The 26,599-nt window shown below is 35.8% G+C and overlaps 2 protein-coding genes across 13 annotated transcripts; one reads left to right on the top strand and one right to left on the bottom strand.

Annotated features, from left to right (window-relative positions):
- Positions 1 to 1,169: 1,169 nt before the first annotated feature.
- LOC117927501 (putative disease resistance RPP13-like protein 1) lies at positions 1,170 to 10,271 on the bottom strand. Of its 12 annotated transcripts, none has more exons than XM_034847027.1 (10): positions 5,981 to 10,271; positions 5,231 to 5,413; positions 4,955 to 5,110; positions 4,782 to 4,856; positions 4,579 to 4,632; positions 2,639 to 3,393; positions 2,422 to 2,512; positions 1,719 to 1,804; positions 1,489 to 1,611; positions 1,170 to 1,383 (listed from the first exon to the last, which is right to left on the bottom strand). In XM_034847027.1, the coding sequence occupies exons 1-2, from the start codon at positions 10,174 to 10,176 to the stop codon at positions 5,401 to 5,403; spliced, it is 4,209 nt and encodes a 1,402-aa protein (XP_034702918.1). In that variant the 5' UTR covers positions 10,177 to 10,271; the 3' UTR covers positions 1,170 to 1,383; positions 1,489 to 1,611; positions 1,719 to 1,804; positions 2,422 to 2,512; positions 2,639 to 3,393; positions 4,579 to 4,632; positions 4,782 to 4,856; positions 4,955 to 5,110; positions 5,231 to 5,400. The 12 variants fall into 12 exon arrangements, with proteins under 12 accessions (XP_034702918.1, XP_034702920.1, XP_034702921.1 ...); XM_034847029.1 differs by having other exon boundaries at positions 1,170 to 1,611; positions 5,981 to 8,241; positions 8,422 to 10,271; XM_034847030.1 differs by having other exon boundaries at positions 1,170 to 1,611; positions 5,981 to 9,345; positions 9,849 to 9,936.
- Positions 10,272 to 13,076: 2,805 nt separating this feature from the next.
- Positions 13,077 to 25,531, top strand: LOC117927498 (thioredoxin-like protein CITRX, chloroplastic). The gene is made up of 4 exons (XM_034847013.1): positions 13,077 to 13,361; positions 13,759 to 13,881; positions 24,754 to 24,834; positions 25,115 to 25,531. The coding sequence occupies exons 1-4, from the start codon at positions 13,128 to 13,130 to the stop codon at positions 25,229 to 25,231; spliced, it is 555 nt and encodes a 184-aa protein (XP_034702904.1). The 5' UTR covers positions 13,077 to 13,127; the 3' UTR covers positions 25,232 to 25,531.
- Positions 25,532 to 26,599: the final 1,068 nt, after the last annotated feature.

Below are 26,599 nucleotides of genomic sequence, written 5' to 3'. Positions count from 1 at the left end.
AAAAATCAATCATGGATGTAGAGTTATAGTTGTAAAATATACACTCACTATATGAGGGTTAATGAGATAAAATAGATTTGACATTAAGAATAAATTAACTATTTTAACTTAATATTTAAAAGTTATTATTAACTTTAAGCTGTAATATTAAATTATTTTACTAAACATGTTTAATCGACTTAATGATTTAAATTAAGTTATTAGATCAAAATGTCAATTTCTCAAACAACCTCTTAGAGTTCATTTGAGAGTATTTTTAGAAAATGCTTCTAATTTAAAAAGAACTTTTTGAGTAAAAACTAGAAGTTTGATAAAATTTGGAAAACACTTTGAAAAAGTTGAAATGATCGGTTATAATTTTTGCTAAATAAGCATTTGATGGATGATTATTCCAAAACAATTTTAAAGAAAATATTTTAACTAAAAGTACTTCAAATAGAAATACTCCTAAATACACTTTTAATGTTTTAATTTTTTTAATGAATCTACTAATTTTTAATAGTAATTTAAAAGTTAAGGTACTGATTTACTTTGTAGCAAACTAACTAAAATTGATCCAAAATACTTTGTTTAGAATTGAGTAATAAATAAGTACGTACAATAAAAAAGCTTGGCTTATTTATATGTATTTTTTTAAAAAAAAAAACTTTGTTTAGTTTTAAATTCATTTTAAATAAAATATTTTAACCATTCTTATTTTAAAAGTATTATTATTCATTATATAAAGAATTCAAGTATGCATTTACAAGTATTATTCTAATTTTTAATATATTGGAATATTAGAACATTAAAATCTATAACACCTAAAATTGGGAATAAAGTAAATAATAAAATTTTATTTTAACTTTGAATATATCTTTTTAAATATGCTTATGTCATTTAATAAAATTGGAAATATTAATATATTTATATATCATCATGATGCTTTAACATGTCAATATTAAAGATAAAAAGATGAAATATGTTTACTTATTTAATATTATAATATTAAATAAAAAATTTAAGTTTAAATTATATATATATATATATAACATTTATTTTTAATTTTAATAATATATAAATTATATTTATGACGTTACTGTTTCATCAGTAATTTATATGCGAAAACAGAGTATTGACCTCTATTTTGCAAGTTAAAAAGTAAAATATAGAGAAGGAAGAAAGAAACAAGAAGAAAATAATAGTAGTACACCTTTATTAAACTTCAAATCCAAGTCAAAGGAGTAAGCCCACAAGTACAGCAAACATTAAGATAACAAGAAAGAGGAATGATATACACAGGCAGCATACATTCTTATTTCCCAAAGGAAATTTTTGTTGCATCATCACTTGTGAAGTCCAGAGTTTGTAGTTGTTGGCTGTGGGCGAATATTTACAAGCATACTGAGAATTCAAGGGCAGCATGCAATGTTCAACATGGACAAATTATTCAACTGTGAGCAAGATAATTTAACCAGATATAGGCTTCAACACAACAGAGATAATCACATTTGAGCAGGCCATTTTTCTGGCTCTTTTGATTCAGTCATGCATGGGTTTTTGAGGAAGTTTGTCTTCAATCCACCTCTTCAATAGCTCTAGTGCAGCTCAGGGCTGACCAGCATCATGGACCTGCTTATTGTTACATATAAACCAAACCACCATGTCAACACTAGCAATCATCTGCTTCCTTCCTAAGTCTACTGCTATGTGAGAAAGAGATGGTTTGAAAGAGAGACCTTGAGGAAGGTAAGACCAGTCTCCTTCAAGTGCATGCAGGAATGCCTTGGACACCTCTATGCTTTCTGACATTTTTATTTTCCAGCTGATTTCAAACACAAAAAGAAGAAAAGAAGAGTGAAATCTTGGATGGGTGATGCTGAATGCTAAACTTGTATAAGGGTCTATTTGGCAGCAGAAATGAGAATTCTTTTTTTTCTCTGAGAATAGAAGAAATGACAATTGATTAAAAACATGTTGAAAACATCAAACATTTCAAAACAAAAAAAAAAAAGAAAAAAAAAACATGTTGATAACTTAAAGTAACATATTCATGCTTTCCAATCTTCAATCTTTTTTATCATTTTTATAATAGCAGAAAAGAAAGTCCTAATAAGCATTGACCACCTTCATCATTCTTTTCTTCTTACCTGATTGAAGAAATTCTGAAAATGAAGCACTAAATTTAAAAAGTGATGCCATAACTTATCCTGCGTACTTGAAAGTGTTTTAAAAACAGATAATCATGAATTTTTGAGGTCAAAAACATACCGACATGCAAATATGTAGCTTGAATTTTGGAAATTTTGGATTTCACCTGCATCTTATTTTTATTCTTTCTTTCCTAAATGTAGTGAAGAAACTTGCTGTCTTTATCTGAAAATGAACTCAGTATTAGGGCAATGAAAACAGAAGCTGCACATTGTGAATGGGCAGGCTTACCTTATTAGGGGAAGACATATCATTGCTTTCATTTTAAGCAGCCCATATGATGAATATCTAATGCCAGGAAATGGATGTGGGATGTCTTGATCTGAAATAAAGAAGAAGACCAGTTAAGCATGTCAAAAGAATCTAGACACAGTTTTAGGTTTAGGTTTATTCTATTTATTGAGAACATAAAATCATAAGCAAATTTCAATAGAACAGTTGAACTAACCATGCTTGTGTGGAACTAAGGCCAACAAGTTAAGAGAAAATGCCAATTAGTAATAGCTGTTAAAGCCATCCATTCATGAGAGGACAATCTGGAACTGGGATTGCATTGAAAATAACCATACCTGATTGAGGTTTTTCCTTTTTCTTTTTTTTTTTTTCTTTTAATGTAGAAAACATGGAATTCATCTTGGAACTTTGTTAACAGTCCCTTATCTCAAGTCTTGGAAGTGTTTCAGGAAGCCCTTGGGACTGGACCTTATGGCACCTATAGATGGATAAACTTTCAAGAGAAGGGAGGTTTTTGAAACCCAGGGAGGGCATAGAATCCATTTTACTAATCAAAAGTTTGCTCAGAGTCATAGGAAAAAGACGACCATCATCTGATAGAGAAGCCAGACCTGGACATAGGCTAGACATACACAATGATGAAAGAGAAGTGAGCCTGTCCTGGTTAGCACACAATCTCTGATAGAAAGTGGTGCAGGGTTGGAGGCCAAACTGCAGAGTCCTCTGCTTCTCCTGGTTAGCACAATTTTCTAATTTCAAATATTTGAGATTGCAAGGCAGCCCTTGTTCCTCCAAGGGTACAAGTCCATGGCACTGCCAGATCCCCATACATTCAAGACCACCTAGCAGGCATTCTAATCAAAACCTGCTCTCTTACAAAGATGTCACCTCCCCACACCCTCTTACCACCAGTTTTCAGAATACGAAATTTCTTGACTTTAAGCATTGAGTGTTGCAGGCAGCCCTTTCCTTCAGCAAACATGACCAGAGAATTTCAGTGGTATCGAAATGAGAAACTGGAATTTCAATAGTAACAAAGTACAAACTTGTATTTCAGTAGTGTCAAAAATAGAAAATTGCATCAAGTTCATAACAATTGTCTTTTATGAATGAGATGGAGTCTGCTTCCATTTTTGTGATACATATGGAAATAAGATTGAACATGAGTTTATTCATTTGTGAAAAGCTGTCTCTATGTAGGGATGTGAACTATCTTGGACTAATTTCTATATTTGGAAGAGTGGCCATCAACAGCCCTTCCTTGGCAAAATGCACCCAAGCTTAGATGGCCCTAGTAATCCAAGAGGGTTAAGGCTGTGGAGCCACATGGATGGAAATCCTAATTCAGTAGTCCATTAATTTATCAAATCTATGAATAGATTGTAATGATACCAGCCATGTAGATATTGTTCTCTCTGGCCCTTTGGACCTTCAGGTGACTCTCAATAGAGGGACACCTCGCAATTTGTAACATCCTACTTCCAACCATATAGATATTGTCCGCTTTAAGCCCAAGGGATATTCTTGGCTTTAAAACATGTCTACATTGTTAAGATAAACTTACACATATATAGTGCTAACTGTCGAGAAGTTTTTCTCTTATTTGATGTGGGATATCTTATAGATTATATTAAAAGGAAGCACACATGCTCAGTAACAGTGGCGAAATTTTGAAGAGAGGAGAATTTATAAATGCCTCACTTGGTTGGGGCTCAATATTCCTGCATTCTATGATGCAAGGTGATACTAGGTTGAAGCAACAGCTCCATTTGAACTAACCAAATCTATGACTGGAATTAAAATTTGCAAAAACCAAAAAACCACCTCTTTAGGTTGTTGGCCTTACTAAAAACTTATTTTGGATAAGAAGCAAGATGTCATTTCTGAACACTACAACCAACTTCCAAGAACCTTTGGAACCAGAGCAAGCAACCTCGACATATTGTATTATAAACTTATCATTAATAAACATCAAACACTGCATAAGACTCTAACTATTGCCATTTTCTTAGTCTAAGAAATACCATGCCAGTTTCAAAGATTCATAAATGTAATGCACATTTATAAAGAACCATATTTGAGGCTTTATATGTGCTTGTGTGCTTAAAAAGGACAAACTCTATTGAGGAACTTTAAAAAGAAAAGATGTCTTACCAGAGTCAACCATGAAATAGCATTTCTGTGCTGAAGTGACCACAGTCCATGATACTGCAAAAGATGATAGAATTCCCAAGGCTCTTTAATCTTGAAAATAATGCATCTTTGTAATGGAGGATAATGGACAAGAGCAACATGGAAAACAAAAAATTTAAGAAGAAACACCAAGCCATGATTGCAGCAAGAAATGAAGAACATACCAGCAAGTGAATAGGCAGCAGTTAATGATTAGGAAGTTTTGCATCTAATAATATTCACCTTTTTCTTTTTCCTTCCTACATGTTGAGAAGAAATTTCTATCATTATCTAAAAGTGGAATTGATATTGGATCAATGAAATTGGAAGCCAGGTTTTCCTAAAGAGGCAGACATACCCATTTGTTTGCTTTCATTTGTTGACTAGGGAAAGAAGAATTCTTAGGAAGAACGATCCATCATATAATAAGCATTGGAAACACATAAGAATAGACCAATTTGGAGGCCATGATGCTGTTAAAGGTGGAATAGAATGTCTTTGAGGTTTCCTTCATCTGACACATGTAAGTAATATAACAATTAGGCAGGGCAAGAGGCTGCTGTAAGCATTTGTTATTTATAGAAAGACAAAATCACATTAGAATTAATAGAAAAGAAGAAATAGCTATGCTCACCCAGAACTGAGGTAGAGAACAAAAAAGGGAAGTGCAAATTTAATAGAAAACCCCCAATTAATAACTGCAGCCAAGCCAAAGTCACCTATACATCAAGAGAATGGATCATGTCTCATCTCTCTCTCTTCTTTTTTCTTTGTTCACCCTGTGCAATACTTGCCATATCCTTATTAAGCCGGATCCCTGAGAATGTGCAATGAAAATTGGCAGTCCAATTAGCAAGGAAAAAACAGAGAGAACTTCATACATATATAGACATGAGCTCTTTTCAGACAGTTTATACACAGTTGCTTCATAATTACACTCCATGTGATTGAAGAAATAATGTTCAGATAGAAATTGGAGTAAGAAACAATGTAAATATATATAAAATTAGAAATGTTATACCATGAAGCTATTTGGAAAAGCAATACAACATTCCTCATTATTTAATTCAACACCAGCTTTAGCCCCTTGTTGCCATGGTTAGCTTAAGATTCACTGACTACCAACATATGTTTACTTCTTTCATCTTCTCCTAGAGAAGTTTAAGAATGAATATGATTCCCTTGGTTAAAGGAAATGTTTCAAGTTTCAAAATACATTTTTGCTTCCCCAACTAAAAAATCCTAACATTTGAATAGAAATGGTATCCATGTCTAAGTCCATTAAATATACTTCTAAGACAATGATATTAAAAATATGAAAATAAAAAACTTAAAAAAGAAAAGGGAAAAAGAAAAACAAAGAGAAGTGAAAACCAGGTTGTACCTGATTGAACAATGAAAGGATAGGGTTGAACGGCTTTCTGTTTCCATTCTGTTTCCACCACCCGTAGAATAATTTACTCTGCCATCAATTTTGAATTTGGGGATGTGGGCAATGGAGGGAAATTTTGTTTCTTGAAGAAGAGGACAGCCAATGATCTCAAGACTTGAGAGTGCGATTGGCCGTAGTCTTAAGGAGCGGAGCTTAGGGCAGCACCCAATATATAGATGTTGAAGGGAGATGATGTTTTTGAGTTCCAGGGAGGTCAGGGATTCCATATGGTTGATATGGAGGTTTGTGAGAGATGTAGGAAAAAGGCACTTATTGTCCCAAAGGGAAGCCTTGCCTGGAAACATTTCCCAAATCTTCAATGTCGACAGAGCGGTGAGGGTGTGGAGGCCCCACTCAGATATGGGCGTCTTCAGATTCTTGCAATTTATAATTGAAAGAAATTTTAGGCTGGGAGCCAAACCCCCTTCTGGGAAGGACTCCAGTCCCGGAGAATTCTCCACGCTGAGAACCTGAAGAGATGTGAGGTTTTTCATTTGATGGGGCAAGAACTTGAGATTCTCACATCTCCAAATACGAAGCTCTCTGAGGTTGGGGGCGGAAAACCCTCTTTCTGGAAACCCCTCCAGACCTCCACAGTCTCCTATTTTGAGCTGCTTGACGCTGTGAAGGCATTCTGGTAGGATTTTCAGATTGGGATAACCCCTCATCTCCAAATACTCAAGAGCTGTATTCTTGGGCCACATTTTCTCTGATACCGACTCCAAGTTGGAGCAATGCCGAATCTCAAGCCGCTTAAGGGTGGGGGGTAACTCCCCTCTTGGGAAGAACTTGAGAGACTTGCAATCATGTATCCTCAGCATTTGAAGACAACAAGCGTTGTTGCTGTGGGTGGAATTGCGGTGCATCATTCCATCTGGTAGATACTTTAGGCGTATACAATCTGCAACCGTCAGTTGCTTGAGAGTGGAGGGTAACCCACCATGTGGAAAGCAGATGAGAGATGGACAACACCTAATCTCCAAGGATTCAAGGGGACATGAGCTGTAGTTATGGGGCAGCGACCTCAGGCTCCTGCATTTCTGCAGCACAAGACGTCTCAGCATGGGCGGTGTCTCTGGTAATGACTCCACTGCTAGGCATCCCACCATTTCCAGCTCTTCAAGACAAGTGAGATTCTGCAATCCATTTTGCAGGCTCTTCAGGTTGACGCAGTCGGCTATCTTCAACATTTTCAGATTGCAAGGCAGTCTTTGATCATCCAATGATACAAGCCAGTCACAGCGTCCAATCACTGCGCTTTCAAGACCACTGCAAACCCACCTAGATGTCAGCTGATCACCACTATCTGCAACCACCCCGTTTCTCAACACCATCTCCTTGCATTCTTCTATCTTTAGTTCACCCAGAGATGCAAATCTTGAGAAAGAAACTGCCAGATTTCGACATTTAGAGATGTCAAGTTTCACCAAGGATGGCAGGCAATCAGGCAACTGTTTAACTAATTTTGAGCAGTTCCTTATGGTAAGCTCTCTAAGGCGTGGAAATAATTCAACTCCTTCAACTGCATCAGGAAAAAACCAGTTTTCCCATTTCGGCATATTCTCAAACTTTAGAAACTCCAGGGATGGAAAAGGCTGGACAACCTCTCCATAGAACTCCACATCTATGTTTCTAATATCACCCATCCCCTCAATATGCAACGTCTTGAGTAAGGGTAATTTGCCGAGAGATGGTAATGAGGTGCATCTTTTGCAGTTCTTTAGAATTAATTGTGTCATCGATGGGAATGAGGGGTCCCTTATCCAACCTAAAAATGTTGATCCACCATAAAATGCCACTGTGAGATTTTTCAAGTTTCTAGGTGGTCGTAGCCCCGCCAAAACATTTATCTCATTCATTTCATTTCGTGAATTACCAAAATCACTGCCCCATTCCATTATCAACTCTTCAATGCTGTGCTTTTCTTCTAACTTAGCATCCATCGCATCTCGACTGTCCACCACATTATGCAACCCAGAAATGGAAAGCTTTCCTCGAAGATTCTTCAAGTTCTTCAATTCTCTTATTCTTGAACTATTATTTTCGCCCACAATATATTTAGATAATGTTTGCAAATTTGTTAGGTTGCTGATCTTAGAAGGCATCTCTTGTAGTTGACTTGTACCAGAAATATCAATATGTCGAAGGTTGATTAGGCGTCCAATCACCACAGGCAACTTAGTGAGTCTCCAACAATCGGATAATATCAATGTCTGTAGGTTGTAAAGATGACCAATTGAATCAGGTAGCATTTTTATTGAAGAGTTGGATAAATTGAGATAACGCAAATGTCTCAAATCACCAATCGAATGTGGTATCTCTCCACTTATGTAGTAGCCACTTAAAGATAATACACGTAAACATTTAAATTGCTTTATAAGGTTATTTATTACCTTACTTGGTATGAAGTGATATCTAGAAAATGCATTTAGCGGCAATGCGACCAACGTTCGCAAACAACTCATCTCATGAAAGGCATTGAATTTTTCAAGCATCTCATACTCTTTACGATTGAAAGATGAATGACGAGCCTTCTTAAAAGTGGTGGATTGGTTATTATTCACTAATATACCCTCCAAATTAAAGCAGAGTTCTCCCGCTACATATTGAGCTAGATCATTGATTAGGTCATGCATCACAAATCGTGATGAATTATGATTAGATTGTTGAAAAAATGACCTTGACAATAAATCGTAGAAGTATTTAGAACCCAAGTCTTCCGGCCAGGTATTTTCTTTTGTTTGTTGTAAAAAACCCTCGGCCATCCATAATTGGATTAATTCATCTTTGTCGAATTCATAGCCTTTTGGAAATATTGAACAATAGGCAAAACACTTCTTCAAATGAGAAGGGAGACGATAATAGCTTAACTTGAGTGCAGGAAGAACTCCACTTTTGTCCTCAGGTAGATCCCATATCTTACCTGTTAAAATATTTTCCCATGCATCAAGACTTACTTGGTTGCGCAACATGCCACCAAGGGCCTTTGCTGCCAAAGGCATGCCCTTGCACTTTCTCACTATTTCCTCACCAACTTCTTTCAAGTGTGAATGACCATCGAAATTACTTTTCCTTAATGCTTGTTGAGTGAATACAGATAAACAATCTTCGTATGCTAACTCCTGAAGACGATAAGCTGGGAGAGTTCGAGTGATTGATACAACACCTTCATTACGGGTTGTGACAATAAGCTTACTACCCGGTGCCCCTGATCTCATTGGCATGCACAAAAAATCCCACGAATCAAGGTTCTCATTCCATACATCGTCTAGGATAAGAAGAAATTTCTTCCCGGAAAGGTCCTCCCTTAGTGTCATCTGAAGCAAATTAAGATCATTAACATCGTGAGTATTCGGAGAAACTGATTGTAGAATTGTTTTCGTGATCTTCAAGACATCAAAATCATCAGAAACATAGACCCAAACTCTCAAATCAAAATGAGCTTTTACTTCATCATCGTTGAATGCAAGTTGGGCGAGAGTAGTTTTGCCAATACCAGCCATACCGACAACAGGAATCACGCAGACTTCATCAGTACATGGATCATCCCTGAGTAACAAGTTGGCAATGGCTGCTTTATCCGTTTCCCTACCATAAACACGGGACTCATCCACTAAAGAAGTGGTGGGAAGTATTTCCCTTGTTTTGGTAGACCTCTTCCCAGCAATATTCTCTGTTAAATGGAGATCATTTTTTTGTGCAGAAATTTCTTGTAACCCGGCGGTGATCTTCTTGATTTTGGACCACATCTCCGCATTAAACTTAATAGAATTTGGAGTGAAACTAGTACAACAAGAAGGGATGAGGCTCCGTAACTTACTTGTGCTAGGTTGAGTGCCAGAAGGAAGGGTTTCCGCCATCAAATTGCGTCGCAAAGCTTCAGTGGCGAAGCTGTCCAAGATGTCCTCCACATCATAAGCCAAGTCTCCGAGCTCGTCAAGCCACATCTTCACCAGGGGGTCCGTCATATGCTTCTCCTCTGCGTCATGGAGGACTGCATAGATCTTCGTCAAAATTTTATTCCACTTGTTAAGCTCGGAATGGACGTGCTCTTCGCTAGCGAAATTCCAGAGCTCAGGGGAGGTGACCATGTCAATCAGTTTCTGGATGAGACCAGACAAAACAGCTTCCCCAACAAAACCAGCCATGATTCTTTGTAAGTAGAAAGGAATTAATCAAAGAAAGTCTCTGCAGCTCTGAATAATGGTTTGTAGGAGGAACCCAAGGGTTTTAAAGGAAGTCTCCGCAACTCATATTGTTGAGTCAACAAAAAATATCTCTAAGGTTCCATAAAAGGAATTAATGCACAGTACCAAGTGGTTGTGGCGAGGGCCCTCATGATGTGGACAAAGTACTAGAGGGTTGCTCCACATGGGGCTGGTTCCCGGAAAATAGAGAAACTTGTGTTTGGAGCTAGCTATTTGAAAGTAACATCGGGATCAAACTCCAGCTGGAATATGAGATTTGACTATCAAGGGAAAAAATATTATCTTTCTTATGCACTCTTTGTTGACTCCATTTTATGTTTCTAGATTGCCCCTTCATGCCTCCATGTTAGTTGCAACTTTATCTCCATATCAGCAATAATAATATCAAAAATGTTGATTTATTGAATATTTAGAGTTGATATTATATTTTCTGATGACTAAATAAAATAATAAGCTTTTATTAAAAAATCATTAATCTCATACGAGTAGTTTTATACCATTTCTTGAAATGAATGTCACCACATTTAGTGAATGCGAATGCAGAGGAAGATGAGGGCACAATCATGGCTAAAAAAAAAATAATTCTTGGTATCATGGATGCCATAATCATTCTCAAAATCAGAAAAATCACCTTTATGACTAAAAGTGAAAGAAGACAATAGGTGTATAAGAAAGATAAAGATATATGGACCATAAAGAATTTTTAGAATATATGTTATAGATGTGGGATAAAAGGACATTACCTTTGTACTTGACATAGGCTAAAACATTTAGTTGGCCTTTACCATGCCTTAATCAAGGCAACAAGAAAAAGAGGTTGAAGGAGGTGAGTATTATTGGTAAGTAAAGGGTTGAAGCCTTCATCATGTTATACCTCCAATTTCTTTTGCTTTTGTCTTGGTTGAGGTTTGGTAAAAGTCATCCAAATGTTTTAACATATGACAAACACGTGTCCAATGTTCTTTAATCTCACTTGTTGTATGTAGGGGTGTAAATAAGGTCAGTTCAGTAAGTTTTTGGACAAAAAATGAATTAAATTGATATAGTCAGTTTTATATGTTATAAAAAATAAACCAACTAGATTTGGAGTGAAAATAAAGGTTTTATTTTTTTTTCTTCCTTTTGTTTTAATTCTCATAAATAATTTTTTTTTTTTTTTTTTTTTTTTACTTTGTGATTTATGTGGTTTTAGGGTTGTATTTTTATCAGTACTAGTCCAAAAACATTTTAATTTGAACAATAATTTTTAATTTAATATTTTTTTTATTAAATTTTAAAGTACAAGAAGTTAAAACTTTTAGGTTAAAAAATAAAATCATAATTGATAATTAAGGTTTTAGTTAAAAAATAAAGTTTCAATTGACAATTAAGATTTCAACTTAAATTTTTTTAAAAAATATTTTTTAATGACAATGGCTCCTAAGTGATATAAAAAAAAAAAAAATTTCATTTTGAGCATAGGTTTGACAATATGGTTGACCTTAATTTTTTTTTTTTTCCATAATAGGATATTTTGGCCTAAAACTTTACCATACATATATACAATTTTAGCTTTGCTAACTGCGGGAAAATGCAACAAAAGAAAGGAAAGTACAACTAATGGAGAATATACAAAAACAAAGTATGAAAATTTGAAAATCAAATCAGAAAATTAATGGTAACGAGAGAATATGTTAAGTAGGGAATTGTGGAGAGAAAAGTGGGAAGTCAATTATATTCTTAATATTTTCAGTATCATTTGTTTGAGCATCCTTCTTTTTCTTATCGTTGGGTCTCATTACCCACCTTGTTTTTATGTTTTGTTTTGTATTTATTTATTTTTTATTTTTTTTATTTTTAATTTTGAGTAAGAAAATCAAGGGAAAGAGAAGGAAATGAAGGAAACAAAAAAGAAAAGAAAAAGAAATAGGAAATAAAGAAGAAATATGGTCAAGATATTTGATCATTCTCATCTTATTTTTGAAACTCATAATATTTTTAAATTATAATAAATCAAATGCTTAAATGGTCTAGTTCACACTTAATTCTTCTTTTAAAAGAACTAAAAAAGATTTTTTCTCAAAACTACAACAATACCAAATTTATGAATTTATTATTAGTGTGCTAAAATGAATACTAGGATATAAGAAATGGTTTTCTATAATAAAAATAATATTTCATATTCTCTAAAAATATCAATTTTTATAAAAATATTATTAGAATTGGGTTTGGGTTTGGGTGCCCAAATGGGATTGACTCGATCCAATCCAATAAAATGAGAGATAGGAGATCAATTTTTGACAATTGAATTTAGAAACTGCCTTTATCTCACTCTTACTCTCTTTGTGACAAAAGTCGGCGGGACAATTTGCAAGAAGGTTTTCTTTTAAATTTCATCCAAATTTTGTAGTTCTATTCATTATTGGGATTAAGAATTCATTGGTGAAACAATTAATATGGATTTTGGGTATTTCAAAAAATAATATGAAGCTTTTGTTCAATGAATATATTTTTCTACATCCTACAAACCATAGTTTACATTACTTTCACTTTCTCTATTTTAAGAAATGACTCCCATTTTCTATGTGAAATATATTGTCAATTTTTTTGTATTATTTTCTATTATTAAAATGCTCATTTTTCAAAAAACAAATTTAGTAAATTTCATATTTTCTACAAAAAATTTCAGGTAATATTTTTTAAAACCGTTTTGAAATTTTTTTGCTTACATTAATATTTTTTCATTTTCAAGAAGAGCCATTTTAGTTACCAAACACAGCCTAATGTCCCTGACAGGAGATGGATTTTCCTTGCAGCCAAACAGACGACTTGTCCAGGCCTATCTCCTAAATTACACGACGCTGCCCAACAGACCAAGTAGTAGTCATCTCCGTCTATCTCCATCTCTAGAGATGGCTATGATGTACACTGCTACAAGACTGCCTCATAGCACCATCACCAGCGTCCCCCCCATGATCCCATTCCAAAGTCCACCATCTCACCTTTGCTTCTCACACTCCCCCATGACCCATCAACCCAGCTTGCTTTTTTCCACCACCAACACCAGACCCTTTTCACTTCGACCTCCAAGAAAGTTGCTTTGCACGCCCCCTAAGGGAAAGTATGTTAGAGAAGACTATCTTGTGGTATGCCCTCAAATAACCAAGCATGCCTATTATTGATTTTGTTTATTGTACCATTTTTTGGGTGTTGTTTTGTGTTATTTTGTTGGTTTGATTTGGTTACATAGATGCTCCTTTTGGTTTGTGAGAAAGTGGAGAAGAAAAGAATTGGGTTTCAGATTTCTCATTTTTGAAAAGCAGAAAAAGCCAAAAAAAATCCCATTTTTGAATTTTCCTTTCTTTCTTTCTTTTTTTCTTTCTTTCTTTCTTTTTTTTTTTTCTTCAATTTCCTGGGCAACCAAACAGGGAAAAAGAACTTGTGAAGACATGGGTTGCTGGTCTAGTGGCCATTACTTCTCTCATAGCTGTCATTGGCTCTTTCTGAAATTCGAATATTTGGGTGTCTATTCTGGTCTTGCAGAAGAAGATGTCAGCCAAAGAGGTTCAAGAGCTGGTAAAGGAAGAAAGAACTGTACCCCTTATTATCGATTTCTATGCAACTTGGTGTGGCCCCTGTATTTTAATGGCTCAAGAACTTGAAATGGTATGCTTAGTTTCTATTTTGATTTTTGGCCATTCTAGATTTCATTTCTATGCTATGATTGAAATTTTAGTCATCCTTGTGCATCATCAATCAAATATTAGTTCGTACAAGTTGAAATAGGAGTGTGATAGAGTTTATTCATTTCTTTTGTAGTGTGTCTTAGATGATCTTTTACATTTTGAAAGATTTGAAATTGATTTGGGTCTCTTTTCAAGAGACAAGTAAAACCCATTTATAGAAAATATGATGAAAATGCTTAACACAATGACGCTTGTTAAGAAGATGTAGAATTCAGGATCCTTCCTCTGGTGTTGAAATTGGACGGAGGTAAACTGACTAATAGAAGCTGCTTGAATTCTGATATGGTTGTGTAGGAGCAAGGATTAACAAATCTTTCTCTTCTGGATGTGAAAAAGAGGGAGAAATAGGAAGATTCTGGAGTTGTACCACTCCTTGAATATACTTTTCAATCTGAGTGCTATGGAAATTCTCTCCAAATTTTGAAAGGAAGTGTCAACATATTAAATTTAAAGGCTTTGATGTTACTAAGGAACACAAAACTAGCTTCTGGTTCATCATAGATATCAATTACAACAAACCTTAGCAAGGAAAGTTTGAAATAATCTCGACTTGATGCCAGTATATATATATATATTATATGAGAAACAACAATGTAATGTATTAAATAAAGATTTAAAAAGTACAAAAGAAAGATGAGAAATCCTTCCAAAAACAAAGAACTAAATAAATGGAACCTCTAAAATACTAAGTAAACCCATACATCATATGAAAAGTACACAAAACAACCTCTTCTTGCTAGCCTACTCCTTTAGACCTACACATCGACAACCAATCAAATTGAACCACATTAAGGGGAATGCCTTTACAAGTTGTGGTGCAAAAGGCCCAAAAGGAATCAAGGAAATGAATGGTATCCCAAAGAATCTTTGAAGTCCTTGCCTTATCCTAAAAAATCCTTACATATCTTTCTTGTCATACAACCCAAATCGAAGCGAAACAAGCAGTTTTTTGTAGTGCCAAGCCTCTACTGGAGCTTCCAATCCCTTATATGCAGTGGTCATCATGCCACAAATACTCATAGGAGGAACCCAATCTAACTTAGTCAATCTAAACTATCTGTGCCACAACCCCAAAGTCAATGAACAATGTAGAAAAAAAAATGATCTATCAATTCTCCACGCTCCATACACAACATACAAACATCAAAACTAAGGGATTTGTAAGATCTTCTTAGTTGTAGCATGTCATTGGTGTTTTGCCTTCTTGTGTGCCACCAACCAAGCAAAAGACTTAAGCTTAAGAAGAAGTTGATATTTCAAACAAAATTAGAAGAGAGGAAAGGAACTAGATCAGAATGATTGGACAAGGCTACAAAGAAAGACTTTATTGTAAATAAACCTGAAGAAGATAAAGACCAAACTCTCGCATGTGGAGTGGATGGAGATAAGTGGAAATGAGTAAGAGAGGATATTATTCTTTCTAGATCTTCTATCTCAAAATCAAAGACTTTACAACGGAAATTAAAGTTCCAAGAGAAAGAATAACAAGACCCAAAAATTGATGAGATAGATAGGAAGGTTTTTAACTATAATAATTCTAAATAGACTTGGGAATTGAGAATCTAAAGGTTGATCCCCCCCATCATAAGTCTTCCTAAAAACGGATTTTCGCTCTATCTCCTACCACAAACTGAGTGTACCTGGTAGAATCCTGAGAAACTTGTGCTACGACCTTCCATGAGCAATGATGTGGCCACCTAACTATAGTGTTGGCATCCCACCCATTTATATGTGTCCCATAAATGCTTAGAATGACCTGATGCCACAGAGCAAAACTTTCACTAAGAAACCTCCACAGTCATTTCCTTAATAGAGTGCAATTCCTTAGGGAGATCTTCCTAAACCCCAAACTCCCTTCCATGTAGACTTACACACTAAATCCTAGTTGATAAGATGATCTCTTTTGCTCTTCCCAACTCTTGACCAAAGAAAATCCTTTTGCCATTTCTCAATTTTTCTGACCATTGAAGAGGGGATCTTGAATAGGGAGAGAAAATAGCTAGGAATATGGGATAGGTATGATTGGATAAGAGTTATCCTTAATGCCAATTTCTATGTTGTGGAGTTGACTCTAAGTAGTTTGCTCATGAGGCTTTGTTGAACTTTGAACAGAAATTTGGAGTCTTTGAAATATGTCATTTGAAGCTTGTTATACTGTTCTACAGTTGAAAACTGTGATGCTTCAATTCTGGGTTGAAAATTGTTCAATCATAAGTTGAATTTATGTTGTTGGCATATTGAGCTGATGGGTTCCAATTAGTTAAGAGGAATGCACTTTCAGGCTTCATTAAGCTTAGCAAAAGATAAAACCTTGTACAGTATCGCCGCTTTTGGCTCTTTGATGGGGTTTTAACCATTATGATTGTTATCTTGATCTACTATATTGTTGAAGTTTGTGCATAATCTGAGATGAATAAGGCGTGGAATGCTGGTTTATTACTTTGAAAACATTCTGTCAAAAATAGATAAAAGGAAGTCATTTTTATCATCTTGGAGAAGTACGGAATTTGTTATCAACAAAGTATCAAACACTCTGCTAGTATTTCTGAACCTCTAGAACCCACTTTTCCCTCATCGAGGTTATGAAGTTTAAACTAGGCTCCATTTGATGTTTGAGAGAAGTGGATCCTAGAAATGGTCTTGGAACCCTTGCAGCACTAAAATATTGATACTTGGTGACAATTCTAGACTTACTCCAAATGAAAGGAAAGGAAGTGATTCTCTTTTGTCTTTGGGGTGGCATTATCTAAGCAGCAGGCTCTCATGAGCTTTACTTATCTCATGCTATGCAAATTCGTCAAGTTAGCTTAGCAACTTGTAATCACAATAATACCCTAGTCATAATGATACCCTGCCTCATCATCCAGAAGTTAGCTTAGCAACTTGTAATCACAATGATACCCTAGTCATAATGATACCCAGCCTCATTAACCAGAAGTTAGCATAGCAACTTGTAATCACAATGATGCCCAGTGTCATTCATCAGCATTAACACATTTCTTCCTGGTTTAGCAAGCAGAGCCTTTGTACATGTTTTCTTGAAAAGCTGACCAAACACATGATTGGTTGTATGACTTATTGGAAACTCTCTGCCTAATCAATGATTCTGCAGCTCCTTTTGTTTTGACAGAGGTGGACCCTAGGTTTTAGATGAGGCATGCACCATTATGATGCAGTCTTGTTGAGAGATAGGAGGTGTAATGATGCAGGACAGAGGCTAACCCAAGCCATACATTGCCCTAGATGTGGCCCTTTTTTGTCCTTTTCTTTTTGCCACTTGTAGTCATGCCAGCTAGATGGAATCTCCTAATTCCTAAATTATTCCATACATTTTATTTATTTATTTATTTAATTTTGTCTGCCTTGTCTTGGAAGTCAGTGTGGTCTCTCTACCTTTTTTTTTTTGATAAGTAAAGCAAGATATATTAATAAAGAGGCAGAAAGTTACAAGTATACAGGGGGTATACAAAGCAACAACCCCTCTCAAAACCAAAAAAAACAACAAGGCTCACCACCCCCTTAGTTGGACGCCAACCATTCCAAAAACCCTATAAGGGACATACGCTCCTCACCAATATACAATCTAGCCTAACTCCACAGACTACAAACAAAAGAATTCTTAAGCTTTTGTATATCTAACATTCCCCCCCTAAAAGCTAGCCTATTTCTTTCCTTCTAGACCGTCCAAAAAATACACAACGGAATGGATTTCCATATCTTCTTCCTTTTCTTTCCCACAAAAGGGCCCCTCCAGCTAGTTAAGACCTCCTTTACAGTTTCTGGAAAGACCCACTGCACACCTGATAACCCAAGAACAATATGCCACAGAACTCTGACCACTATACAATGAATAAGAATGTGATTTACAGTTTCTTCTTCACAACCACATAGAAAGCAACGATTGGGAAGCTGCCATCCTCTTTTCTGAAGTCTATCAAGAGTGAGCACCCTCCCCCAAGTAGCCTCCCAAGCATAGAATGAGACCTTGGTTGGAACTGAATCCACCCAAATGCATCTAGAAGGAAAGACAAAATCATTGGGTCTTGCCACCAATCTATAGGCTTCTTTGACCCTAAATTTGCCATTCCTTCCTCCCTTCCAACAGACTGCATCTTCCTCCATAGAAGGCTTGTAATCCCTCAGAACATGCAACAAGTTCCCTATCATATCCATCTCCCAATCATTAAAGTCCCTCAAAAATCTTAGATTCCACCCCCCTTGACCAAAATTCTGATCCCACATCTCCTCCACCGTCGCATTCCTATGAGCAGCCATAGCAAATAAATGGGGGAAATTTTGGGACAGCCTTGTACCCTTACACCACACATCAGTCCAAAAATTGATTTTGCTTCCCTTGCCAACTATGAACTCCATGTTATCCCAACACCAATCGGTTTCCTTCCATATTTCCTTCCACACCCCCACGCCAAAAGCCCCATAAGCCCTCTTTGCTCTCCAACCATGACCCTCTTGCCCATATTTCGCTGTTATCACTTGCTTCCAAAGATCATCTTTATCATAAGCAAATCTCCAAATCCATTTACCAAGCAAAGCTTTGTTCAAGAGCACTAGCTTCCTTAAGCCTAGTCCTCCTTTGCTCTTATCCTCACAAATCGCCTCCCACTTGATTAGATGAGCTTTCCTTTCCATACTTCCCCCTCCCCAAAGGAATCTCTTTGAACTTTATCTAATCTCCTAGCCACTGACTTAGGCATTCGAAACAAAGACATGTGATAAATTGGCATGCTAGCCAAAACGCTTCTTATGAGAGTGATTCTCCCCCCTTTTGATATATATTGCCGTTTCCATCGCGCTAGTCTTCTTCTCACTTTCTCTTCCACCCCATCCCAAACTGAGGTGGCTTTATAAGGGATCAAACATTTTTTCTTGTAAAGATAACAAGAAAGTTATCCTTCAAACTGCAACAAATTGGAAAAGCCAAAGATACAAAAAGCTATCTGTGACCTGCAAGATCAAAATAATTCTTAGAAAGTTGTCGAGAGTAGCTGTCTCCAATAGAGACCTCTAGTATCTAGCACCATTTTTGGCCGAATATCACCACCTGGTTAGTCAATCTAGATAATCTAAATAGAAAGAGACATTTTGTCTCCTAAAAGGGTGTAAATCTTCTCATTCTGTAATAAGCCACTAAGACTTTTTCTTCTGTAAGAAGTTCAGAAAATAATAACCGGGGAGTCCCCTGCTAATTGAAGTTCCTTAAACCTTCCCAGAGAGCCAAAGGTTCAGCATCCATACACATCCCAAGAGCAGCTACTTTGGAAAAGATCCACACCATCTCTCATCCGCAACATAATCTCTTGCCTCTTCTAGAGATGCTTGGGTAGCTCAGTTGTGGGGTCAGTCTGGGGAATCGGGTTATTGGAACCCTGTATTCACAAGACCTAACAATGATTGGGAGATGGAAGAGGTGGAAGCTTTTTTCGGAAGGTTGCATGGTCAAGCGCTTAGTAAGGACATGAGGATATCACATCTTAGCGGGTTTCAAAGGAAGGCTTCTTTACTGTTAAGTCTTTCTACTCTAACCTAGTTCCTTGCAATGGTAGAGAGTTCCCTCCAAGCTTAGTTTGGAATCCTTAGGTTTTGAAGAGAGTTAACTTTTTTGCTTGGGAGGCTATTTGGGGAAGAATTCTAACTATGGATCAACTAAAAAGGAGGGGTTGGGTTTTACCAAGCAAGTGTTTTTTGTGTAAAGAAGAAGAATCAACAAATCATGTGCTTATTCACTGTCCCAAAGCAACTATGATTTCGCACCCTATTTTTGCTCTTTTGGTGTTCAGTGGGTTATGCCTAATTCTATCAAGGAATTCTTAGTTGGAACGGCTCCTTTGTTGGAAAGAAAAGAAAAAAGGCTTGGAATGCAGTTCCTTTATGTATATTTTGGACCTTATGGAAGGAGAGAAATAGAAGAGTTTTTGAAGATACTGAATTAGCAGATCAAGCTATTTTACAGTTTTTTTTTTACATGTTTTCGGACTGGGTTAGGGCATTTTCGATTTCATTGATTGGTTGGGACATAAGTAAGGCGGTGGTTTTTTACTATTCCTTTTCTTTTTGGCCTTGTTGCCTTGTATACATTGTGTATACTTTCAGGTGTACATCAAGCTTTCTTAATACAATTGCTTTTACTTATAAAAAAAAAAGTGTCCAGCTCACTCGGACACCATAAAGTGCAGCTGCCAAATTCAGTTTGAAATGATCAAAGAGAGAAGATCTAAGACAACAATTCTCTTGTCCCTGATCACCCATGCAAGCAACTTTCTAATCTAAAGAGATGAAAGTCAGGAATGCCAAGAAACTCCTTGGTGACAGACACTAAAAGAGAGCTTAGAAACTGGACTTTATCTCACAACTCTTTTAAGGATCTAATCTTTTCCTAAAAAACCCTTGCTTCTTGCTCCCACCATGATATACAAATCATGGCAAGAACACAACACCTCCAAATTATTTTGCTCCTCTCCTTGGCCAATCCCTTAAAGGAATAATTAACATTCTATAAATATCCTTATAACTATCCAAAATATCCTGATCAATTACAAAAAAAGCCTTCATCATATACCTGTAACAAAAAAAATAAAATAGAAAGCCTTAGTCATAGCTTGTAAACAAAAGGGCAATGGAGAAATAGGTGTCTCATCCACAAGATGAGAGTGCAAGAATCAGGGGAGAATAGTTTACATTGGAGGGAGGAGAAAAGGACTTCCAAATGAAATATTTCTATAACTCCCGACATTATCATAATCAAGCCCTCTTTCTTCCAAAGAAATCTGGGGCGCTTATGGCCCTTTAAGATTTTGTTGTTTTGCTTGGGAGGCTACATGGGGGAAGATCCTTTTTTTTTTTTTATAAGTAAAAGATAGAATATATTAAAAAGCGCTAGCACAAAGGCACAACAACATACACACGGAGTATACAATATAGGCCATAAGGCCGCATGGGGGAAGATCCTAATCATTAATATTCCCTAAGGAGAGGATGGTTGATCACCAATGGATGCAGTCTTTATAAAGTCAGTGAGGAATTAAAAAACCACATTCTTATCCATTGTAACAGAACCAGAAAGTTGTGGGATATGCTGTTAGCAATCTTTAGGCTACAGTGGATGTTTCCAGCTTCTGCGAAGGAGCTCCTTCTAGTTTGGAACTTGAAGGGCAAAGACAAAAGATGGGGGAGGTTGTGAAGTGTGGCTCCTCTTTGTTTGTTTTGGCGTGTGTGGCATGAAAGAAAAGAAGGGTCTTCAATGGGTAAGGTTCAATGACCATAACCTGAAAAGAGATCCTTATTTGGTCTCTTATGGAATGATCTAGAGCCTTGTTGGGGAGGGAATATGCTTCTCTGTAGGATTTTATTGATTATCCTTTTTTTAGTATCCTTTTTGTATCGGATAGTTCCAACCCCTCCCCTTTTTCAAGGTTCTAGATTTCCACCCATATTTCTCCTCTTCTTTGAGCACCATTTTTGCATCACACCATTTCCTTTTATACTTGGCTTTAGTTCCATCTGTTATGCATATGTGTTGGTACCCAATTGACCCCCTTCTATTTCAACTATGTCCTCCTCCCTGTGCATTTGCCTTGCTTCATGCCTTTCTCTTCTCCTATCTCTGAAATCACCCACTCTTATTTCACCAATGATGATAAATTCACTTCCGATTGTATCTATGTCAATGCCCTCTTTAAACTGAATGTTATTTCCTTTCCCTCTTCCATCCTCTCTATTACACATCTCACCCCTTTGTAGAAAAATATGGAAATTCTGAAGATAAAGAACCAACAGCATAATATGGCCAAATCAGAGTTTTGCACAAGATTCAATATTTTGGGCAAAGCCTTAATATTGTAATTGGTGAGTATCTTGAGGACAGTTTGACATCTGGGATTATTATGTTAGCTCACAAACCAGTATGCCAGATGCAATCAACCAATGTTCAATACATTGTTTCTTGTGAAGTTATTCAGATGGTGTGTTCTGTAATCTGTAGCTTTGTGCTGATTTCTTTCTCCCAAGGAGAGATTCCATGTCATTTTGGGAAAACATTCACTAAAAGATTGAGAGTTCTTTATGATTATTTGAAGCATAATTATGCCATCAATTAGAATAACAAGGAATTAGTGCTTAGATGCTGACTATTTCTGAGACAGCAATCCAACAACCTTATAAAGGTCAAATTGAGGAATCCAACCCAACGTTGCTAAATTCACTGTCTAATCTTGCACTTTCAAGTATGAACCAAGACAGTGGTAGTGATTGTGCAAATAAGTCCCAATTGAGGGAAGCTAGATGTTGACATATGACCTGTTGGCTTGAGTATCAAGGTAAAGAAGCCAGCCTATCTACGTCATGCTCTAACAGAAAGAAAGGTTCCAATCCAAGTGCTTTTATGAAGGAGATTGGGTCATGAATCTCTCTCCTGCTGTTGTTAGATCTCTGTTTAACCTTCCAATCATGGGTATTTGACAGTTTATTGTAGAATTGCCACAACTGAATAACACTGGGATACCTGAACCATTGGCCTTGGTGAAGAAGTCTGTCTAAATAATCTAAAATTATTCCAGAAAGGGAAGCTATTTTGTTCTGATGCTTCTATCTAAGAGCAGTTGTAAAATCAACACTAACAAGTGTTACAAGTTGGATCATTTGGGTGCTGATTGTGTAAATATCATCTGGATAGATGGAAAGAGGCCTTTATGATGCAAAATGGCTTGAAGATAAGTGGTAGGCTCACAAATTGGGCTACAAATGTACCTACCAGTCTCATCCAGTTGTTATGTGTTGATTTTGTACAGATGACCTTGTTAGTACGAATTATATTTTTAAGGAATTCATGGCCCATAAGAGATTTAGTTGAAGTTCTTCTATTTGAGAGGAACTATGTCCGCCCAAAAGGAATGCTCATTCACTAGTCTACAATTATTGCTCTTATGGTTTCTCTCAATTTCTGAAGGTCCTAAGATCAACTTGGGGGAGTTGAAAGCTATTGTTGAATGATTAATAGGATATTGATCAACTATGTTATGACAACCCTAACTTAGTGGTGCAGCATCAACTATTTGTGCCGTTAGCTTGATCATGTTGTTAATTTGAAGTGTATGATGGATTTGACCAAATTCAGTGGATGTAGATTGTAACAAAAACAATGGAAGATGTCATGTTGATTAAGGTTTTTGTATTTTGCCCCCCAAGTCATGCTCAGCCAGGACCAAGGTATGGATAATATTGATGATATATACCAATATTAATGAACATTGAGGGTTTCACAGTATAAATCCTGGCTGAGACACTTTTTGCCAAAATATTGCTGACATTTGGCAACATCGTAATGGTGTTTTGAGATATTTTCATAATTTCTCACTCAACAGTTTTGCTGGGGAAAAGTTCACAAAATTTCCAAAATATATCTCTATAATCTCCATCATTTCTCCCAATATTCATAATTTCTTTCCATGTGGTACTGGTGAGTATTGGCTGGCCTCTTTTTTTTCATCTCTTCCTATGCTATGCAGTGAGTATTGGCTGACTTTTTTCATCTCTTCCTATGCTATGTATAAGTCATTGTACTTCAAGAAATGAACACTGTATGATACTTTGTTGTTCAAATATATAGTCTGGTATTAGTATATAACTTATACAGGTCAATTAAACACACTTGTCATGGGTGCAATCTTTTAATAATATTTACTTGAAATAATGTTTATCATTTGTATGAACAATTCCTAAAGTTTCATTTCAAATATTCTTGTGTTGGTAATAAATTTGCACAAAAAAACTTCCTATAGTATATTTTTGTTGATATTTTTATGCATATGAATGGCTGATGTTTTTGTTGATTACTTAATATCATTATTTTGATCATTGATGCAAAAAAGTTGGGTTTCAAGTTAATTAATGCAATAAACATGTTATATAAGAATGTTTCTATGAATTTGGTTGAAGTTGACTATGCCCAAAAAAAAACTAAATCTTCCAATGCAGTATGTGTCGGAAACTTTTCATCTAAATCAATGGAGCCTAATTCTTTCAAAACATGGGGAATTACTGCAGGACAGTGCATAGCCTAAATCCTATCTTTTTAATAGGCCTAAAACAAGGCCATCCCTGATCTCTCTCTCTCTCTCTCTCTCTCTCTCTCTCTCTCTCTCTGTTCTTGCTTTAGCCAACTTGTGGTGGATGCCAATTGGATGAATTTCCTAGATATTCTCTGGTGGCTTCACTTAAGAGTCAAGAGGTTTCACTTTTGGAGATTATAGAAATTTTCATTTTATATTTTTCATGTGAGAGAAATCTCTATACTTTTGGGAAGTCAGACTCTTCTCTTGGCAGTGAGACTTTCTTTGGGTTTCGGGGGAGTATGGTCACAAGGCTGAGACTTAAAGGAATAAACAGAAAAGCACCACCAGAGTGGAGACTGTGGCTTAATTTGAGTCAACATGAGGAAACCCTTCAATTTGGGTGGTAAAGCTCCATCCAGATTGAATACTCTGCTGTTTGGCGGAATATCCCCTTCTTTCCCACTGTAATTTCTCTTTGTTCTGTACAACTCTTGAACCAGTCTCTGTCATCTTGTTTACCATATGCACTTTGTATCTTCTAACATTTGTGACATTGAAGTGGACATAAGATGCTATTAAACCATTAAACATTTCTCAAGAAAAAGGAAGCCATAAAAATTTTCAAGCGTTTCAGATAAACTGTAGTTTTTAGTTGATCATGTTGCTGAAATTTGCAATCTCAGTGATAAATGATAACCCACTAAATTAGAATGTTCCCGTTTCAGCTTGCTGTGGAATATGAGAGCAATGCATTGATTATCAAGGTTGACACAGATGATGAGTACGAGTTTGCACGCGATATGCAAGTAAAGTTCTTCATATTCTTACTCCTCTTCCTCTCTTTTTGCAATTGTTTGCACTAGAATTCTGGACTGAAAACTCAGTGTCTGTTCGCATTTTAGTTAAACTCATTAAACTGGTTGATGTAATGGCAGCTATGCCAAACTCAGTCATTTTGGCTTAGTCTAGATGAATATGTTGCTTAAAATACAAGGACCCATCTAAAAGCTTATGTTCCTGACATATCTGGTTGAGTTTGAGTTTCCAGGCACATGCTATAACCCATTTGAGATCTTTTTGGGACAGGTTCGAGGACTGCCAACATTATATTTCATCAGTCCAGATCCAACTAAGAATGCAATCCGAACTGAAGGGCTCATCCCAATACAGATGATGCGTGATATCATCGATAATGAAATGTGAAGAGGAAGTTCATTTCCCCTGCCACACAGATGAGGGAACTCTGTTCTAACTGATGTATCATATATTGATGCAATTCAGGGGACTTTCTCAACTCAAACTACTGCTTTGGAGTCACCAATTTTGTAGCTCTTGTACTATTTATGTGAATAATTGGAATGGTAGGGACCCCTTGGACGCAAGGCTATGTGCATTTGAACTTAAATGGGCCTCTCTGGTATCAAAAATGGAAGTGATCTTTCAAACATATGATTTCATTTTTTGAAGTAGAGAACGATGAATACCATACAAGTTTTAGATAGAGATTTTCAGTGCTACTGCCCCTTTTTGGGCTGGTTATGCTTAAAACATGATCATGGATTTAGGCTATGTTTGGCTTGCAGAAACTACCAAGGAAAGAAAAAAAATGTTAAGAGAATTATTCTCTCGTTGAATTCCCACTGTATCGCAGCCTGTCGATGATGGCTATGACTCCCGATGTTAGCAGCCGCACTGGACCCTTTACTTGTATATTAGAAGTGTTCACAAGGAAAGAGTGCAACGAAGTACATGCAGTATATGTAGTAAGTGCTAGAAGGTAAGCAAAAAAAAGAAAACAAAAACATAGGCGTTGTTGGGGAAGTGTTTTCAAAATCAGTTTTGAAAAATAATTTTTGTAGAACAAAAGTATGGAAATATAAAATGTTTTTAACTTGTTTTTTATATTTTAAATATGCAAAAAAAAGAAAACAAAAACATAGGCGTTGTTGGGGAAGTGTTTTCAAAATCAGTTTTGAAAAATAATTTTTGTAGAACAAAAGTATGGAAATATAAAATGTTTTTAACTTGTTTTTTATATTTTAAATATGCAAAAAAAAGAAAACAAAAACATAGGCGTTGTTGGGGAAGTGTTTTCAAAATCAGTTTTGAAAAATAATTTTTGTAGAACAAAAGAATGGAAATGTAAAATGTTTTTAACTTGTTTTTTATATTTTAAGTATGCTTTTAAATTACTTTTATATGGAATGTTTTAGTTTTAATCTTTCTTTATATTTGTATAATTATTTTTTAGAATAGTCATTGGAAAATAAAGTGAAAATAGTTAAAAACAATTATAAGATATTATTTAAAAATATCGTATTTTATGTTTTTAAGAATATAAATTTGTTTTAAAAAAACAATTACCAAACAAAACGGTATCTCTCTACTTCAAAACAATCTCTTTCTTCTTATTGGAGTTAAACTAATTAATAAAGTCTATTATGCTCATCAAGGTACATTTTACCCTATTCCAAAGATTAACCATAAAACAAGATTTGGTTGTTTAGTCCAATTGTTCAATGTCTTCAAATGACCTCCTATTTCTTTTCTTTTATAAAGTTCAAAACAGTT

The sequence above is a fragment of the Vitis riparia genome, chromosome 13 (genome assembly GCF_004353265.1).
Source record: "Vitis riparia cultivar Riparia Gloire de Montpellier isolate 1030 chromosome 13, EGFV_Vit.rip_1.0, whole genome shotgun sequence".
NCBI lineage: Eukaryota > Viridiplantae > Streptophyta > Magnoliopsida > Vitales > Vitaceae > Vitis > Vitis riparia.
The sequence above is the reverse complement of the archived record's forward strand: the minus strand, read 5'-3'. Positions and strand labels throughout refer to the sequence as shown.

What these genes read in the sequence shown, in the direction of transcription:
- LOC117927501 (XM_034847019.1), bottom strand. Translation starts at nt 10,176, where the DNA reads ATGGCTGGTTTTGTTGGGGAAGCTGTTTTGTCTGGTCTCATCCAGAAA.
- LOC117927498 (XM_034847013.1), top strand. Translation starts at nt 13,128, where the DNA reads ATGGCTATGATGTACACTGCTACAAGACTGCCTCATAGCACCATCACC. An exon ending in TTAGAGAAGACTATCTTGTG is followed by an intron (nt 13,362 to 13,758) that starts GTATGCCCTCAA and finishes CTGGTCTTGCAG; the next exon opens with AAGAAGATGTCAGCCAAAGA. An exon ending in TGGCTCAAGAACTTGAAATG is followed by an intron (nt 13,882 to 24,753) that starts GTATGCTTAGTT and finishes TTCCCGTTTCAG; the next exon opens with CTTGCTGTGGAATATGAGAG.